An 18,296-nucleotide genomic window follows, 5' to 3' on the forward strand; every position below is an offset into this window, starting at 1 on the left:
AGAAAAGATTGAACGCCTTACAGAAGACAATTTGGTAGAATGTCTTATAATAAGGAAGAAGCATATGTGCTTCAATGAGCTTACTTTTCTCACCATGCAGCTGACAAGCAGCTCTCTGATTGCTTTACTATTATGATACAACTTTGGATACAATAAAGGCTACATTATTGCTCTATCATTTGTCAAGCTGTATAGAAAATTTTGAGTCAATGGATGCCACCTGTACGATATTTTCATTACCTGTTTATAAAGCAACTGCTCGTTTTCTCTAGCATAACAGAAAAGAACATCTGTAAGAATTTTTCTCACATTTTCTTGTTGGAAAAACTGCATTTCAGGAAACCTGAAGAAAGAAAACACAGGATTAAAACTGACTAGCACAATTCCAAGAAATACCCTCAAACTCTCATCTCTAAGAGGCATCAAGGGTTACTTTATGTGTTAGTACAAGTGTGTATTTGCCATGCAACTAACTTACGCCACTGGTGAGACTGACAATGTTAAGGAACAAAGGATGAGAAATGATACAGAGGGAAACGATACCTTTCAACACCTAAATATTTCAAATGTCTCCATATGCTTCAAGTCCTCACACAGTGGATACAACAGTTCTTAAGCAAAATGAATCCTAGCCTGGATATTTAGGGTTTGGGCCCATTTGGTTTTTAGGACTAGAATGTAATTTTGGATGTATCAGCTTTTTGAAGAAATCAGTATCTTTTTTTTAATGCAAATATCAGGATTTAAATTATTATACATGACCACCCTGTTAGTTTTGTCTGATTAAAATGTAGACTTCAAATGGAACAAGTCAGTCAGTATTGTTTAAATGTTCTCTGGATCAAAACCTCTGCCAGGTGCTCTGAGGTAATGTCAAACAGGAAAAGGGCACAGTATCCCCTTGAAAGGAGCTTACACTGTTGTTTTTAATGAAAGAATATACAACCGCACACTCCAAAGAACAAATACGTAGCAATAATACACAATGAATATATAAGGGAAGAAATTACATCACCTAGGAGTTAACAGTCAAATAGGTTCAAGCACAAAAGATTTGAACAAAGATTTGTAGGAGAGGAGGAAGATGGACTATCAGTGGGAAAGAGAAGCAGATCAGAAGGACAGATGAAGGCACACAAGGCAGTGAGTATTCCACGTGTACAGCACAGTATGGTAATCAGTAATGAGAAAGAAAAGTACTTCCATGAAGCACTGCCAGCTGAGAGAAGGACAACAAGACAGAAGAGGTGGGCAGGTCCGGAAAGAGCTCTGAATGCTGAATTTACAAACGAAGACAAACAACCGAGTGACTCTACATTTCTGAATATCTAAGTAACAAAGAAAACAGTATCTGAGTAACTTTAAGTGGGAACAAGCCTTGAAGGAGGAGAGATTACAGGAAGGAACAAGAGGGCATTATAATGAAGTGAAGGGGAGAAATAACAAACCTGAGAAGAAAAGCCTTCAAATTCAAATTCAGGTTGCATAACTACTACGTATATAATCTTGAGTAAGTGATTGCTTAACTGCCTCACCTATTAAGTGGGAATAATAATGCTGATCTTGTGACCATGATGAGATAACATTAAAGCACCAGGAACAGTGCCTGGCAAGCAGTAAATGTGCAGGAATAGAGGTGATCATTAGTCTCTGAGTACTGGTACTTCAGGTGATAAAGAAGTGAATTAGGTGGCTTTGGAACTAGAGCAGAAGAGGGACAGGAGAGAGGCTGAAGAGGAAGAGTACCCAAGATATGGAGGCACAGGGCATCATCAAGACAGAAAAATACTCCTTAATGCCTCCTCTAAAGAGCAGAACTGGTTGTTTTACTTCATATTATAATGGCTTACTGCCTTTTCCAGGAGACTTCAGCTGTTTTATGCTTCATCCTGATCCTTTTCTGTCTCCCTGTGAGAGTTACAACTTTCTCCCCAGTCCAGGCTGGGTTCCTGGGTTAACTCCACTAGTGGTTTGTGAAGCATCTCATTTTCGGTCCTAGTTTTTATAATAAATTAAAGCCTGTCTTATCTTCATCCGTTTGTGTGACTTTTGCTTGAAATTCCCTTTGATGTGCAATTGTCCCCAGACACATATATTTGGTTTTCTTTCTTGCAGAAAGGAAGCCTCTATTTTAGATGCCAGTAATAAAACAAACCCATGGGGGGGAGCAAGATTTCCTTACATCCCTGCCTAAATCTGAATTTGATGACCCCTCTGGACAGTGCCTACTCGGGCAAGGAAGTGTGACTAGGTGCAAGTGACCTTAGCTCCGAAAGAAGAGAAAACTTAACCTGAAAGTAGATTCAGGGCAAGAATGTTGTTTCATAAAAGCCACAGGGGTTCCAGAAAGGTGTCAAATGCACTGATGTAGGAAAGAAACACAAGCACTTTTTAAATGACTTCTGTGGGACAGAAGTCAAATATCCCAAATTAAAGTCATCAGGATGAAAGACATGTAAGTAGTTAAAATAAATTGCTAAAGAGAAATTTCTTGGGAAAACTTAAGTCACTAAGGTAAGAACAGATTAATCCTTCTGAGAAGTGAAATTATTTCCCCTTCTTCCTCATTAGAGGACTTAAATCTGCCCTGTCTTTGTTTTTTAATTTGAGGTATAATTGACATACAACATTGTATTAGTTTCAGGTGTAAAACATAATCATACAGTATTTATACATACTGTGAAATGATCACCACAGTAAGCCTAGTTACCATCCCAGCCATGTCTTCAAAGTAGGCTTCCTGCCCCGTGATTTAGATCATATGGCTTCCCGATTTTGCATGTCCCCTCCCTTAACTCATCTTTGGAAATTTACCATACACAATGGCACAACCACATTCTGTGTAGCTGATGCAATCTGAAGTGATTTTGCAAGAAAGTACTAAAAACTCACTTTGTAACAAATACCTATGAACTATATAGTAAGAGTTTAATACCTAACTACTAAAAATGTAAATTATATTACATACCGATTCATAGTTTCATTTAAATGCATACTAACCACTTGCAAGATTAAAAACAAGAGAGCTACAAGAATTAAATTGCAGGTAGATAATTTAAATTACCCACTTTTAGCAAATACCCAATCAACTAAAAATGTGTATTAGGCAGACACAGCCTATCTACGCAACAGCACACGATCTACAATCCTAAAGTGCCAATTTATGAAGTTTCGCGATACCCTCTTTTTCAGAAAAGTGTGACTTGTTCTCTAGATTCTGATGGTTTCATAGCACCAAATAAGTAACGTAGAGAGATACAGAAAAGTTTTTTAAAAGATATAAAATTTTATGCTATTTAAGAAGTTCGAAAAAGAACTTCTATTCAGAGAAGATTTAAGCTCAATAAGTCTTTGGAGATTATCTAGTCTAACTCAGAAGGTCACAGGTAAGGATTCTGAGACACCATGATTAATACCTGCCCCCACATTACTGGGTAGTTAGGGGAGCAGTACTTTCCATCCGCTTCACTCATCAATTATAAATAGGCCAGATAAACATATTTAGGTAAAATTCCATGAGTTCAGAGTTACCAAGAAGAACCTAGCTCAAAAGGCTGATGAATACACCTGAATAGTAATATATCTCCCACAACAAATATTTGATTGTTTTATTGTCAGGCTTCAAACCAGAAGACATAACATACCATCTATAGGAATCAGAAATAAGAGGGAGAAAAGTACAGTGAGTAGCTTTTCTAGGAATAGTAATAATCAGTTTTTGATGATATGGTTTAAAACCGTTTCAAAATAGCTTCTCTGCCATTCATTACACTTCTATGCTTTCTTTTACCCCATGCCACCTGGTGTTGATCAGGATAGGAAAGCAACTTGAATACCATTCTAACCCAAATATCATTGGAAAGGCAAATTTACTTTTGAAACAATAATAAAAATCACAGAATACAGGCTCAAGGTGGGCCTTTTATCATGGGGAAAAAAAAAAAAAAAGGAAATGTTAGTAACTTCAGTAAAGATGAGGTAGAAAAAACAACTTAAGAATTAAAACTGTAGGGGCGCCTGGGTGGCTCAGTAAGTTGAGCGTCCGGCTTCGGCTCAGCTCATGATCTCGCGGTTCTTGAGTTCAAGCCCCGCATCAGGCTCTGCGCTGACAGCTCAGAGCCTGGAGCCTGTTTCAGATTCTGTCTCCCTCTCGCTCTGCCCTGACCCTGCTTGTGCTCTGTCTCTCTGTCTCTAAAATAAATAAACATTAAAAAAAAAAAAAAGAATTAAAACCGTAGAAGTTTATAGATTAGTTCAAGCCAAATATCTGATAAGCAAATAAAAGGGAAAAAAATTCACACTAAATAGGGACTGAGGATAAGTTATGTTATTATCAGAAAATGGAAGTCCAAGAGAAGTAATTTCCAAATCTGGCCAGGAAATGGGAAGGAAATAGAAATAAGTGAGAGTGGAACTCTGGTATAGATAAAACCAAAGAGAAAGTCATAGTAACATATTCCATGATGAAATTTAGACAATATTGCCTAAAAAAAAAAATTTTTTTTTTAACTGTATCCCAGACTTCTTTAAAAACAAAGTGATGAGAGGGGTGCCTGGGTGGCTCAGTCAGTTTAAGCATCTGACTTCGGCTCAGGTCACGATCTCACGGTCGGTGAGTTCGAGCCCCACGTCGGGCTCTGTGCTGACAGTTCAGAGCCTGGAGCCTGCTTTGGGTTCTGTGTACCGACCCCACACCCCCGCCCCTCCTGTGCTCTGTCTCACTCTGTGTCTCAAAAATATATAAATGTTAAAAAAAAAAAAAAGAACAAAGTGATGAGTGATGTGAGGATTAAAAACAAGAGCATCCTTGAACTTTACCTTCCCTCCAACCAGTTCCCCCCCAAACCCTCTACCCACACACCCTTTGTGTTCCCAAATCCATTCTCAGTGAATGTAGAATGTAATCCCAAAGCCCTGGTACAAACCCCGGGTTATCTTCCTAGTCCCCCAGCCCCACCCCCATTTCTGGGAAGGGCAGGCACCACAGTTTGAATGCATGGGAGAGCCCAGGGTGGTGACAGACACAGAGGGAAAGGAAATGAGGAGTACAGGGTAGTGAAGTGAGGGCCCCTGTAGCCTGGGGTACCAAAATGTGGCCCTGGTGCCAGAAGAAAGCATGCCGGTGCCCCTGAGAAAGGGGACCCGGCAGCCTCAGGATCTTCTCCCAGCGAACAGTCACTGCTTGGTCGTTTGCCCTTCTGGCGAGGGTTGCAGAAACACACTCGGAGCACATCCCTCTCCAGCTCAAGCTGCTGGGCTGTGTGGCTCATCTGCCGCAGGGTGGGTTTCGGGAACTGCAGGAGCACGTCCTCCAGGTTGACTGTCCCTCAGTTCTTCATACTTGTTCACTTACTCTTTGGAGCCTGCACAAGGGCCTCTGCTCTGCCTATCTCCTGCAGATTTTCATGATTGTCAGCTTCGTCCTCCTACTTCTGCAGCACAGGACACGGATTACAAGTTCTTAAAACTGAGCTGCAGAGCCTCAAAACAACAGACGGTCATTTGGCTAAACACCTTCCCAAAGAGAGCCCTCAGGGTGAGCCCCACATCGGCCTAAATACATCCCGGAGCGATCCTCTTCTGTTTCAGGAGCTTGGCGAATCATTACAGGTCTTTCTGCAGAGCTCTGATGTCCTGGGATTCTTCAGGGTTTTACTCCAGCTTCTCCTTTTCTGGCTTCACAGCCCCAGGTGGGGCAGCGCAGGGCTGGGGGAGGCCCCCCCGCCACTGGAGTTTCTCTCCACCCCAGCTCCCCACTCGCCCTCCACCTGGGAGGTCTCTAGGCCACCTTGGGGCACGGGGGCACAAGCCCCACTCCAACCTGATGCCCATAGTAGCCATCCTACCCAGAACTCAAATGGTGGGGCGGGGCATGGAGGAATCAATCCCTCACACCTCAGAGCCTGGACCAACACCCAGGATTCCTGAATCACCAGGAGGGCCTTGGAAGCTCTGCAAGGTCCAAGGGTCAACCCGGCCAGGCTTGGCCGTCCCAGGCCCATCGCCTCCACCCCCTAGCCAGGGAGGGAAGGCCAAGATGGGAGCCAGGTGTCCCACCGAGGGGAACGGGGACACCCCAAGCCAGGGGCCTGAGAAATGAGGGGTCTCTAAGGGACTCTAAGAGTTTTCTTGATGAAAAAAAGTATTTCAGTTCTAACTTAAGTGATCAAATTTAAAATAAAGCAGTTTCTCTCTCAAGATGTGTAAAGGAACTTATAATCAGACAAATTTTACATACTGAAAATTAATACCAAGAGATATAAAACTTTGGTGAGTGTGTTTTGTTCTGCATTTTGAAATAACCCAAAATTTGTAGGCACTCTAGTTTTCACTATAAGACTTAAAAGACCTTTTATTATAGAAAACTCAAACATTTCTAGAGAACAGACCACAGTAGACTCGATATATCCATCACTCAGTTTCATTGCCAATCAATTCTTGTTTCATATATATTCCTCCCTCAATTCCGCATTTTGAAACAAATCTGAGATGCCACATCTATAAATACCACAGTATGTATCTCTAAAAGACAAGGGCTTTCTAAACACATAACCACATACCATTCTGATACCACAACTCATAAAAGTAATAATCCATTAATTAAATCAAATATCCAGGCAATGTGCAAATTTCCCTAATTTTTTTCAGTTTGTTCAAAGTCACAATCCAAGAAATGTCCACACACTACAATTTGTTGATGTATCTCTTTAGATTTTTTTTACTTTATAGATTTATTCCCCTCCCCCCCCCCCCCTCCACTGCCTGTCTCTCTCTCTCCAATGTGTTTGTTAAAGAAGCCAGGTTACTTATCCTGTAGAAACTTCCCACATTCTGAATTTTACTTATTGTTCCTCTATCTTGTTATTTAACACGTCTCCTCCTCCTCCTATATATCTTATAAACTGGTAGTTAGGTCTACAGACTTCATCAAATTCAAGTTCAATTTTCAACAAAATTCTTCATGGGTGGTATTGATGGTTTTCATACATGTTAACAAATTTTTTGACACTTCTCTTATGAAAAGGTGGAGGAATCGAACTCTTCTCCATTTGAATATGTACTGACCCTAGTGACTAGCTTCTCACAAAGTGATGCTGTCACACAACTTCTGTCTGGCTCTCTGTCTGGACCTATCCTTGGAACTCAGACACCATGCTGCTCCTAAGTCAAGTAGCTACGTGGGAGGGCCTTGTGGAGGTGTTCTGGTCACAGCTGCAGAGAAGGCCTCCCCTGAGAGCCAACTTCAATAGCCAAACAGGGGAGTGAACAAGCCTTCGAACGATTCCAGCCCCTAACTTTTAAGCAGGTCTGGCCAACACCATGTGGAACAGAGTCAAACGCTCCGGCTCAGCCCTGCCCACGTACTAGATTCATCAACAAAGTAAGTGCTGTTGTTTTAAGCTTCGGGGTGGTTTACGATGCAGCAATAGATCTCTCGTACTGCTTGTACTGCGTACCTCCATCAGGATGCACATATCGGCTTATTTCTTTTTATGATGCTAGCAACCATTGGTGATCATTGCCTAGACCTATTAATTCATTAGAGATTGTAAATAGTGAAACTATAATTCTATCATTTTATCCTCCTTTATTACGTAAAACCCATATATAATGAAAAATTTCCCTTCATCAATACTTACTGATCCTCAATCAAGTAAGGTCAGCAAAATTTTGAAAAATCCTGTTGACTCCCATTACATTAGTTTGTGGATACTTGTTGTGGACATCTAAGATCCATGAATGACAGAAAAGTCACTAATTCTGTCACAAAAGTAACTTACAGCAACCAGACTATTCTACATGCCTTTTGGGTATCTTCTCATGTGACTGCAGTATATGGGAAGGAATCAAGTGAGGGAGGAGGAACAGCTACACACCAGCTTTCAAGCCCCAATAACCAGGAACCCAGGTGGCTGATGTAAGATAAGTAGAAAGACACTCAACAGGGCAATCAATTGTCTGTCATACTACACAGAAACAATAAAGAGAAGCCAGGCAAGTTTCTGGGCAATCTATAATGAAGAGTTCCTCAGACAACAAAAAGACAAAAAAATATATGTATTTTCTAAGCAAAAAAAGGGTTAAGAAAAGAGTGAAATGATAAAGGGCTTTGTCACCGCATTATAGTACATAATTAGGTAATTAGAAGTATTAAAACAGACAAAGCATTGGGCCCAGATGAATTACTGAAGATGCAAGTATTCAATAAGATGCCCCAGGGGAAAAAATAAAGCCCTTGGTGAAGGTTTATAATCATGCAGTAGGACAGAGAAGCACAGAAGGACTTGAAGGAACAATAACTGGTGTTATGCCCATACTTCAAGAACAAAATTTCAAAACAAGCATTCATCCAAAATTTAAAATGAGCTGATGGAAACTCCCTCGAATACTATTAAACACCAAAATAACGATAATACCTTCTTCTGGTTTATTGTTTTATTAGAGAAAAAGTGGAAAATCAAGCAAAAACCATGAAGAGGAGCAATTTCACACAGAATGAAAGCAGGCATACTTTTTCTTCCTGTGCTCCGTGTTTTGGTTGATGATTGCACCACTTTCCTTACTCAACCAAATCTGCTTTCTCGTCTTTCCAGGCACACAGCTGGATTTAATTTCCCAGCTTCTTTCTCAGTTTAGCTGTAGACATGTGACTGAGTGCTAACCAATGAAAGGAGAGTGGAAATGATGTATGACTGACCACAAAATTCAACCGTCACGTCCGCTTCAGTCAGGCCCCATGCACATTTCCTCTTCCATGTGGATAGGAGGAAAAAGGCCATCCAGAAGGCCTGGGAAGCTACCCGTGGAGTGCAATGGCTTTAAAAAGACATCTGCAAATTCTTTAGAACATCCTCCTTCGTGGATTGCTTGCTCTGGGAGAAGTCTTCTCTGGAGAAAGACACTTAAGCAGTCTCATGGAAAGATCCACATGGAGAGGAACCAATATGGATCCCCCAGCCTTAGTCAAGCCTTCAGATGGCTGCAGCTCCACTTGATATCTGGCTGCAAACTCATGAGACTCCCAACCCAGAACCTTCTGGCTAAGCTGTTCTAAATTGCTTACGTGCAGCAACTATGAAATAAATGATCATCGTTTCAAGTCACTAGGTTTTGGTTGACATATTATGCAGCAATTGATAACCAATATAGGTTTTGATACCTGATTCTGGGATGTTATTAAAAAACTATAAAATACATAGTAGGAGTGTCTATGGGATTGGACAGAAGCTGGAAGGACTTTGGATATAGCACCAGTGAAAGACTAAAGGTTGTGAAAAAGGCTGCTAGCAAAAGAGAGCCCATGAGGAGCCTTCCAGTGAAGCTTAAATGAAAGTAAGGAAAAAATTATAGGAAAAATGGAGGAAGAAGGTTCCTTATTATGTAGCAGCAACACGGCAGCCTCTAGTTATATGGAAAATTGAAAATGTACCACATAAACTGGGTAACCTAGCTAAGGAGCTATCCAGGCAGAGTGTTGAAGGTGCTGTTTGATTTATATTTGTTGCTTGTGGTAGAATGAAAGAGGAGAGAAGCAAAAGAAAGAATTGCTAAACATAAAGGTTCTAGGACTTGCTGGGTTTGAAAATAAAACTTCTTATTCTCAGCCTCTTTATCCAGCAAATAATGCTAACATTAAGAAAGTGCTTCTGGGCAAAGATCAAATCTAAAACACAGTTTAAAAACAAAAAAAAAAAAGGTCTAAAGATGAAACCGAGGGAGTCAGTGTAAAATCTTTTGTTAAGAACTCAGAAAGCTCTAAAGTGGTGCCTCAGAGAACCCTTCTGTGAGACAGGACATGCTGAGGCCCTATAAAGATTTAACACCAGGCCTTACAGAGCCTTCAGCAGTGAGAGGTCAGGGATGGTGCTGCACGTCCCACACCATGCATGAGTGCCTCTCACAACAAAGAATTGGCCCAGAAGGTCAGTGCTCCCAGCCTTGAGGAACTCTGCATTAGAGTATATACGCCCAGAGGGTACAAACTGCATTGATTTAATCTCCACCTCTTTCTGAGGAGGATTTATAATAACTCACCTATGTTTCCATCTCCTGTTCGCTCCACAGAGTGCTCTGCATATAAAAGGTATTCACTTAATGTTTCTTGAATTGAGAAAGTGTTAAGTCTAGGCAAACAACATTAACATAAAATATTACAGAGGTATGGAAAGACTAGGAGTCCTAGGTATTATTTCCATTTTGGCCATTAACAAATTATACTTTCCTAAGTCCTATTTTTTCTTAGTTTCAACTTTCCAGATTTGCAAAATAAAAAGATTTAATTAGGGGACTACCAATAACACAAATGCCTATTATGAGAGCCAGATACAAAGCATAAGAACGAAGCACTCAAGAAACATACAAAATATAAGATACAAAGCATAAGAACTAAGCACTCAAGAAAATCTAGTACAGATAATAGACATCTGACAGATATTTTTAAAGAAAGATAATTACAATGAAATGTACATGACCGGTAAAAGAACAAAACAGGCATTATTTTCTTTATCAGGGCCTTCAACTCCTAGGACAGCAGCTAGGACACAGTAATTTCCCAAGTAGTATTTGTTGAATGAGTTACTGAACCCACAAACCTATAAACAAGCCAATGAAAGATAAAAAATGAAATCTATGGACTCAGGGACTGGAGGTGGGAAGGTGAAGCCTAAGAAAGGTCGGGCCAGAGTTGTGTCATTGTTTCTGCAATTAATAAAGACAAGAGCAACGTAAAGTTTTCACAGGCCATAAACTGAAGGTGAACACTGATTTTAAAAAGGAAAGGGGGGGGGGGAAGGTAGAAATCTGTTGTGATGACAACAGGCAGAATCCAGCCCAAGAGGATAGCAGAAAATCTCTGAGAGTCTTAGATGGAAGGTAGGGATTTGAAATCACCACACAACTGAGATGATGAAGCAGAAGGGTTAGAGGACAGGAAATATGAAAGAACGCATAGTGGGGAAAAGGCGAGTAGGGCTGGAGTTTCAGGAGATGGTAGGTGTCACTATCTAAATAGACATTTTCATCACAGTTTCTGTCTAGTTCTCCAGTGCTCTGAGTTACATAGCAAGCCCTCTACCTCACTGCCTCCCTGCCTCAAAAAAACAAAAACAAAGAACTTTCTACTTATACCATAAAGGTGAAAAATTAGGAAAAAAATATACAGGTGGATCGATGTGTGCACTTTACATGTAAGAGTCTGTCACAACTGAAAATACAGACTTGATTTTGCAGCTTTTCAATAATTAAAACATTTTAAAGCAATTCAAAGCATCTACCCCTAAAGTACCAATGGAGCTTCAATTCTGAACCCGCATTTAAGTTCTGAAAAGATTACGTTACGCTTACTAAACAGGTTGTGCCTAGTAGGAATATTTTAGGATGAACTATTTCTTGACCACCCACCAGACTTGACTTCTGAACCCTCTGACGATTAGTATGTGGACCCACAACCACAGACAGTGCTGAAAAAACTGGCTCAATGTAAGACAAGGAGGACCTCAAAAGCAAAACCGTTTGTGGTCAAGAGCCCGTGGTGCTAGATCTGTAACTGCTGCTGCATGTAGCACTGCTCCCGGAGTCCAAAGGTTAGGGGCATCAGGATGCTGACCAAAGCACGATGATGGTGCGACCTGCAGCAAATACATCTAACGTTTTCACTCAAGTACTAAAGAATTGTTTTCAAATTAAAAAAAAAAAAATCCCATAAATTAGAATAAATGTGTGGTAAGAATCTGCACGCCTAAATGAAACAGAAATGGGAAAGATACATGTTAAAAACAGGAGCGGTAAAGGAAAACACAGACTTCTAAATATGTATATGCAACTATAATAACAATAAAATATTTTGTTTTTACCTTAAATGTTGTCAAATGAGGCAGGACTACAGGCCATTTGACAAGGAGAATGGTTTCTCGTATTCCTGAAAATCTGTTTTTCCCCTCTTTAATATTTAAGAAACACACACACAGGTTGCCGACAACTCTTAGAGAGCGGCTTGTGTTGTAGTTTCCACTTCCCCGGCTGTGAACAAGTGCATATGTGAGGGCTGGTCGTGCATGCACAAGCATGTACTTTGCCTGCATTAAATAAAATCACAACACAACACCAACTACATCCACTCATTCATGTGTGCCTGCAGTCCACCTCGAGGAGACTGAAAATATAAATACAAGCTGCTATTTTGGTGTGATCACACGAATATGGCAGCTTGTGTTTTTTTTTTTTTTTTTTTCTCTTTAACATTTTAACACTGGGCAGATTGTCTGCATTAACACAAACCAAAATCAATTCTGCTCTGAAACTGCTTGTAAGATCTTCATTCCCCTAAGGAATTTTTTTTTTTTTTTTATTTAAGTAAAAAATGGGCTTAGAGGAAACTGTATAAAAGAGACCAGCATTTAGGAATCTTAACTTTGTAACGTGCAGTGATCAATGTCAGACCAGAGGACTGGCAGTTATTTTTCTCAAAATGGGAACTTTGGAGAAGATGGTCTTTAAGAAAAAATTTAAAAACCAACAAATTCACTTTGTAAAATCACTTCTGTGTGTCGTTAATATAGGAACAATTTTCGAGTAGTCTAATTTCAAGCTGCCCACTACAATGTAAGGTGATAAGTAAATTCAACCAAAAATTCAGATGAGACTTGTGTATGGTAAAAATTCATGGAGGTACTCCTAATGGCAGAGGAAGGAAATAAAAGTATTTAACAGAGACCATGTCTAAAAATTCACCATGAATAAAAAATAAAATGCAGACATTCCTATCATACACAAATATGTAGCAATGAATTAGCTATGCAACACCGTCCAGTAAAACTTTTTATGGCAGAAATGTTCTACATCTGTGTTGTCACATCCAACAGCCATCAGTACTTGAAATACGACTATTGTGTATGAAGATTTAAGTTTTAATTTCACTTAATTTAAATTTATATAGCTGCATGTGCCTGGTGGCTACCAAAGTGGACACCACATGTCTACAGTTTTAAAAAGGGAATTTTAGCAATTATGGATGAATCCGCAAAATATTAAATTACAACATAAAAAATACTGAGAGGATAAAGTCTACTTATATACATTTGCGTCTAAAGCTTGATCCATACATAAACTATAACCAAAAGGAAGTACTAAAATGTGAAAGTCGAATTCTTTTTTAAATTAGAAAAAATTTTTTTCTAAATTTTTCTTTAATGTTTATTTTTGAGAGTGAGAGACAGACACAAGTCGGGGAGGGGAAGAGAGAGAGAGGGAGATACAGAATCTGAAACAGGCTCCAGGCTAGGAGCTGACAGCACAGAGCCCAATGCAGGGCTCAAACTCAGGAATGGAGAGATCCTGACCTGAGCCAAAGTCAGATGCTTCACTGACTGAGCCACCCAGGCGCCCCAAGAAAGTTGAATTCTTGAAGATCTAACCATATCGTGGAGAATGTAATGAAGTGCTGAGTCTAACTGCCTGAGGTGCTATTGCAGTAACCCTACAGTAACCGGCAACATAAAAGACCAAAACTTGAAGATGCTCACTACTATATCCAACAGGCAATCAGATAAACTTTAAATACACTCAAAATTATAGCGGTGATAGTTAAAGAATTTTAATCTTTTAATTCAAGAGAAAGGAAGAAAGCAGCCGAAGAAGAAATGATACTATTTGGCAATAGCTTATAAATATGTTAACTTGAAAACGATATTATATACACTACAAATACACTTTCAGAATAGACCTTGATAGACCAAATAACAGACTTCTTTGGCATCTAATGCAGAAGGGATATTTTATTCTGAATTCAATATTTCCCATCATTTTAAATAATACTGTATTTCATTCAATGTTACAGCCTTTGAAGCATGGCAAAATTGGTTCAGAATGGACGATTCAAGCTCTGAATTAGAAACGCTGTAAATTGGAAGCTTCTTGATTTACCTTTTGATTATCAGTTTTTTCAGTAATAAAAATGAGAACAGTAACAACCTCATTAGGTTGAGATAAGGAACAATTAATTGAAATGAATACAAAACGCTTTGAGGCAAAAAAGGGTTAGTAGAATAAAGGAATATTAAAACTAGTTGAAGAGGAGATAATATTTTAATACAGTGACATATTCAGATCAAACAAATTCAATAATGATGGCAACAACACAGCTTACGAGATGAAATTATCTTGTTTAAACTTGGACTAGAAGGCTAATAACAATATTTTTTTTAAAGCATACTTATGTCTCTGAAGACTAAGAATGTTAAAGATTGTTACTACTAAAATTGAGCAATACTGATCATCAGTGATAAGATTCACAATCAATGAGCCTTTAGTAAGCATCAGCTTGACTCTGCAGGTGGCACAAAAACAAGATTAGGTCCATGCCCTCTAAGGGGCTACGGGTAGGTTTGAAAGAGGAGACCTGGGCTAACGCCAGAGCTCTCATACATACTGTTTCGATTACAGCACCAGTTATATTGCACTGTAACTTTTGTGTGGCTGCTTTCTCTATTAGACTTTGAGATTCTTAAGGGTCCATGCCATATTTATCTTGGCATCTCCAGTGCCTGGCACCCTGAGGAGGTTAATATAAAAGTACTGAATACACTGGCAGATTGAATACACTGGCAGGTCTAAGTAAATATAGGACTCAACAAAATTAAGTCATGTCATCAAAATGTTATTAAGAAGTTCTACTACAACACAGAATAGACACAAATTATTTCCAATTGTAAACACTGGAAACTACTTCATGAACAGGGTGATGATGAACCCAGGCCTTTAAAAATGAAGTTTCAGGAATCCAAAAGGGAGCAATGAGAAGGAGCAGCATTCCAGCAGAGGAGAACCAAGTAATGCGAAGCATGGAAAATGGAAAGCACAAAACCCATTCAGGAAATAATGCAATAATGCTAGAGCACTGGTCTAAAACAGAACTGTAGAAGGACTTCAGGTTTCTGGTTCTGCATCTAAGGAACCTGAACACCACTACTCCATCCTAAGAACAAGTAAAAAGCCAAGCAGACTGAAAAACCAACAACTCTTCTTGGATCTGTAAGAGAGGGGAGGACACAGGGCAAACAGACAGGCAAACATGGGCAGTCACAAGTTAATCAGAGCACAACTCATAAGCAAAACCCTTGGCAGGAACCAGTGCAGGATAGGAAAACCTGAACTATACTTAACCAACTGCTGGGGTGGACAACTCTGAGTTAAATACTCCAAGGGACCTGACAATAGGAAGCCCCCCACCCGCCCAAACACCTCCAAGAGCTTGACCAGGCTTCCACAGTAAACAAAAAGATCCCCTCGGCTTCCCACAGGAAGAGGGGGATAGGGAGAAGGAGCCATTCTGAACATAGCACTCTGTTCCGAACAAAATCAGCCTTCAGGGAAAACCAGTTACCCAGAGCCTAATCTGCTGGGGTATTATTAGACCCTAACTGACCTAGGGGAAGGGAAATACCCAACTCCAGTCCACTTTAACTATCTTGTCTCATCTAAGGAGGTGGAGAGAATTAGAAACAGATGCAGAACAACAAAAGAAGAAACATTTGAAGCAATAATGACAGAGGAATTCCCCAAATGAATGTCAGACACAAAACCACAGATCCAGGAAGGTCAGAGGACACTAGGCAGGGTAAATGCCAAAGAGCTGTGCCTAGGCATATCATCTTCCAACTACAGAAAATCAAAAAATATAAAGGAAGAACATAAGAAGGAATAAGTAAAAACTTTTAGTTTTCTTATTCTCAATTGATATAACAGATACCAGTTGTTTAACATAATAATACCAACAATGTATTCAACCATGTATGCTTATATGTGTGTATATATACAAACATAGGTATGAATATGCTTATATATAAATGAAATGAATAACAGCGATGTTACAAAGGATAGGAGGAAGGAATTAAGATTACTCTGTTAAAGTACTCACACTGTTGGTGAAGTGGTATAGTGTTATTTGAAGGTGGATTTGGATCACCTCAAATGCAAATTGCAAAGTTTAAGGCAACCACTAAAAAAAGTAAAAGAAGTACAACTGGTATGCTAAGAAAGGAAAGAAAATGAAATAATACAAAATGCTCAATTAAAACTTAGAAAGGTAGAAAAAGGGTGGAAGACAATAACAGGACAAGAACAAGGTAACAAAGAACAAGGTACAAAGAACAAAGACAAAGAACAAGGTAACAAATAGAAAAGAATAACAAATATGATAGATAATAATCCAAGTGTATCAATAATCACTTTAGATGTCAATGGTCTAAATGCGCCAACTAGAAGAGATCGTCAAAGTTGATCAAAAACAGGACCCAACTATATATGCTGCCCAGACGGAACCCACTTTTAAGTATAAACACACATTCAGGGGTGCCTAGGTGGCTCAGTCGGTTAAGCAACTCTTGAATTCGGCTCAAGTCATGATCTCACGGTTCATGGAATAGAGCCCCACATCAGGGCCCTGGGCTGACAGTGCAGAGCCTGCTTGGGATTCTCTCTCTCTCTCTCTCTCTCTCTCTGCCCCTCCCCTATGTGTGCACATGCACGCTCTTGCTCTCTCTCAAAATAAATAAACTTTAAATATAAAGACACATTTAGATTGAAAGTAAATAAATGAAGAAAAATATATCATGCCAACACTAATTGGAAGATTTTTTTTAAAGGGGCATTAGCTAACAATAAAGGGGTCAGTTCTCCAAGAAGACATATCAATCCTTAACATGCATGCACTAAACAAGAGAGCATCAAACTGTGTGAAGCAAAAACTAGTAAAACTGCAATGAGAAATTTAAAAATCCACTATCATGGTTAGCAAGTTCAACACCCTCCATCAGAAATGGACAGATCTGGCAGGCAGAGAGTCAGAAGGATATAGGTGAGCTCAACATCATAAATCTACTGAATATACTAATATCTATGTACTTCTTCCACCACCAACAGCAGAATACACAATCTTCTCAAACTCACAGGGAACATTCACCAAGAGAGACCACATTCTGGACCACAAAACACACCTTAAGCAATTTGGCAGAGGGAAAATCATGCAAAGTCTGCTCTCAGACCGCAATAGAGTTAAACTAGACATCGGTAACAGAGAGCTGGAAAACTCTAAAAGAGAACCGTCTGTGTGTTAGGGGGTCTGGGGAAGTCCATTCTTGCGCAGACCACGAAGAGTCACAGAAGGCTTTAGATTAGGCAAGTAGCATGACTCCAAGTGTGCTTTGAGAAAATAAGGCTGGAACACATGGATTCGACTAGAGGACAAAGAGAATGAATCTGAAGAGAAAACTAAACAAGTGAGAGACTCTAGGAAAGAGGTAAAAAAGGACCTCACACAGGGCAGTAAAAATGGAAGGGAATTGACTGAACATGAGAAATCTACATATAATGACATCCTAACCCATATTTACAAATATAAACTGCATATCCTCAATCTATCTACTCCTAACCATCTTTATTATTACACCTTTAGTCTAAGTCACTAACACTACTTAACTTGGGGTACCACAAGACTCCTAGCTATTTTCCCAGCTTCCTTGTGGATCTCTATTCACCCCACTGTACAGCAGCACATGATCTTTTTAGATGTCACACCTCTGCTCAATATCCTCCAATGGTTTCTCATTGCAACTGCAATGAAATCCAAACTCCTTACTGTGGCCTGCAGGACTGCTTGACCGGCATCTGCTTTCTCACAGATTTCCCCTCTTACATCGTTTGCTTCCGGCCGTACCTGCCCCCCCTTCAGTTTCTCAAAATATTTTCATGAAGGGACTTTGCACTAACTGTTCCCTCTGCCTGGAATATTCTTTCCCTAGATCTTCACAGGGCTGGCTTTTAAAAATTTTTCACATCTCAGCTCAAATGTCATCTTCTCAAAGATGCCTTTTCTAGTCACTGTTCCTAAAACAGCCATCCCTCTAACTATCCTATCACCCTGCTTTATTTCTTCACAGCAATTACCACCCTCCACAATCATCTTCTTTATCTATACATGCTGATTGTCTCACCCCACCCCCATCCCTCCAACACTAAAATATATATCCCATGAAAGCAGGACCTTGTCTGTCTTATCTGCCACTCTGTTCCCACAATGCAAAGGATAAGCCTGGAACATAGCAGACATTCAGTAAACATACATTCCAAGAGACAGAATTCTTATCGCAGATGCTAGTGAATGAGTAACACTACATAACATTCACTGAGCTGTATTTCTTCCTTTCTTCCCCTATGGCATAATGAGGTGCTTTACACACTGGATTGAAAACCTTGGATTTTAGATCATGTGGTGCCTTATAAAAAGAGTGTATTACCTAAAG

General features: G+C 39.7%; 1 protein-coding gene and 1 pseudogene across 14 annotated transcripts in view; both read right to left on the reverse strand.

Moving 5' to 3' along the window:
- The window catches only part of TBC1D5 (TBC1 domain family member 5), a 537,979-nt gene that overhangs the window by 223,707 nt on the left and 295,976 nt on the right, over positions 1-18,296 (reverse strand). For 12 of the 14 annotated variants that reach the window (XM_042955445.1, XM_042955444.1, XM_042955443.1 and 9 more), the window contains 2 exons: positions 10,036-10,071; positions 241-343 (listed from right to left, as the gene is read on the reverse strand). In XM_042955445.1, coding sequence (XP_042811379.1) covers positions 241-343; positions 10,036-10,071 — 139 coding nt within the window. The remainder of the gene's footprint in view (positions 1-240; positions 344-10,035; positions 10,072-18,296) is intronic. The other 2 variants (XM_042955452.1, XM_042955456.1) reach the window with 1 other exon arrangement.
- On the reverse strand, positions 4,885-7,475 carry LOC122230379 (annotated as a pseudogene).

The sequence above is a fragment of the Panthera leo genome, chromosome C2 (assembly GCF_018350215.1).
Source record: "Panthera leo isolate Ple1 chromosome C2, P.leo_Ple1_pat1.1, whole genome shotgun sequence".
Lineage (NCBI taxonomy): Eukaryota > Metazoa > Chordata > Mammalia > Carnivora > Felidae > Panthera > Panthera leo.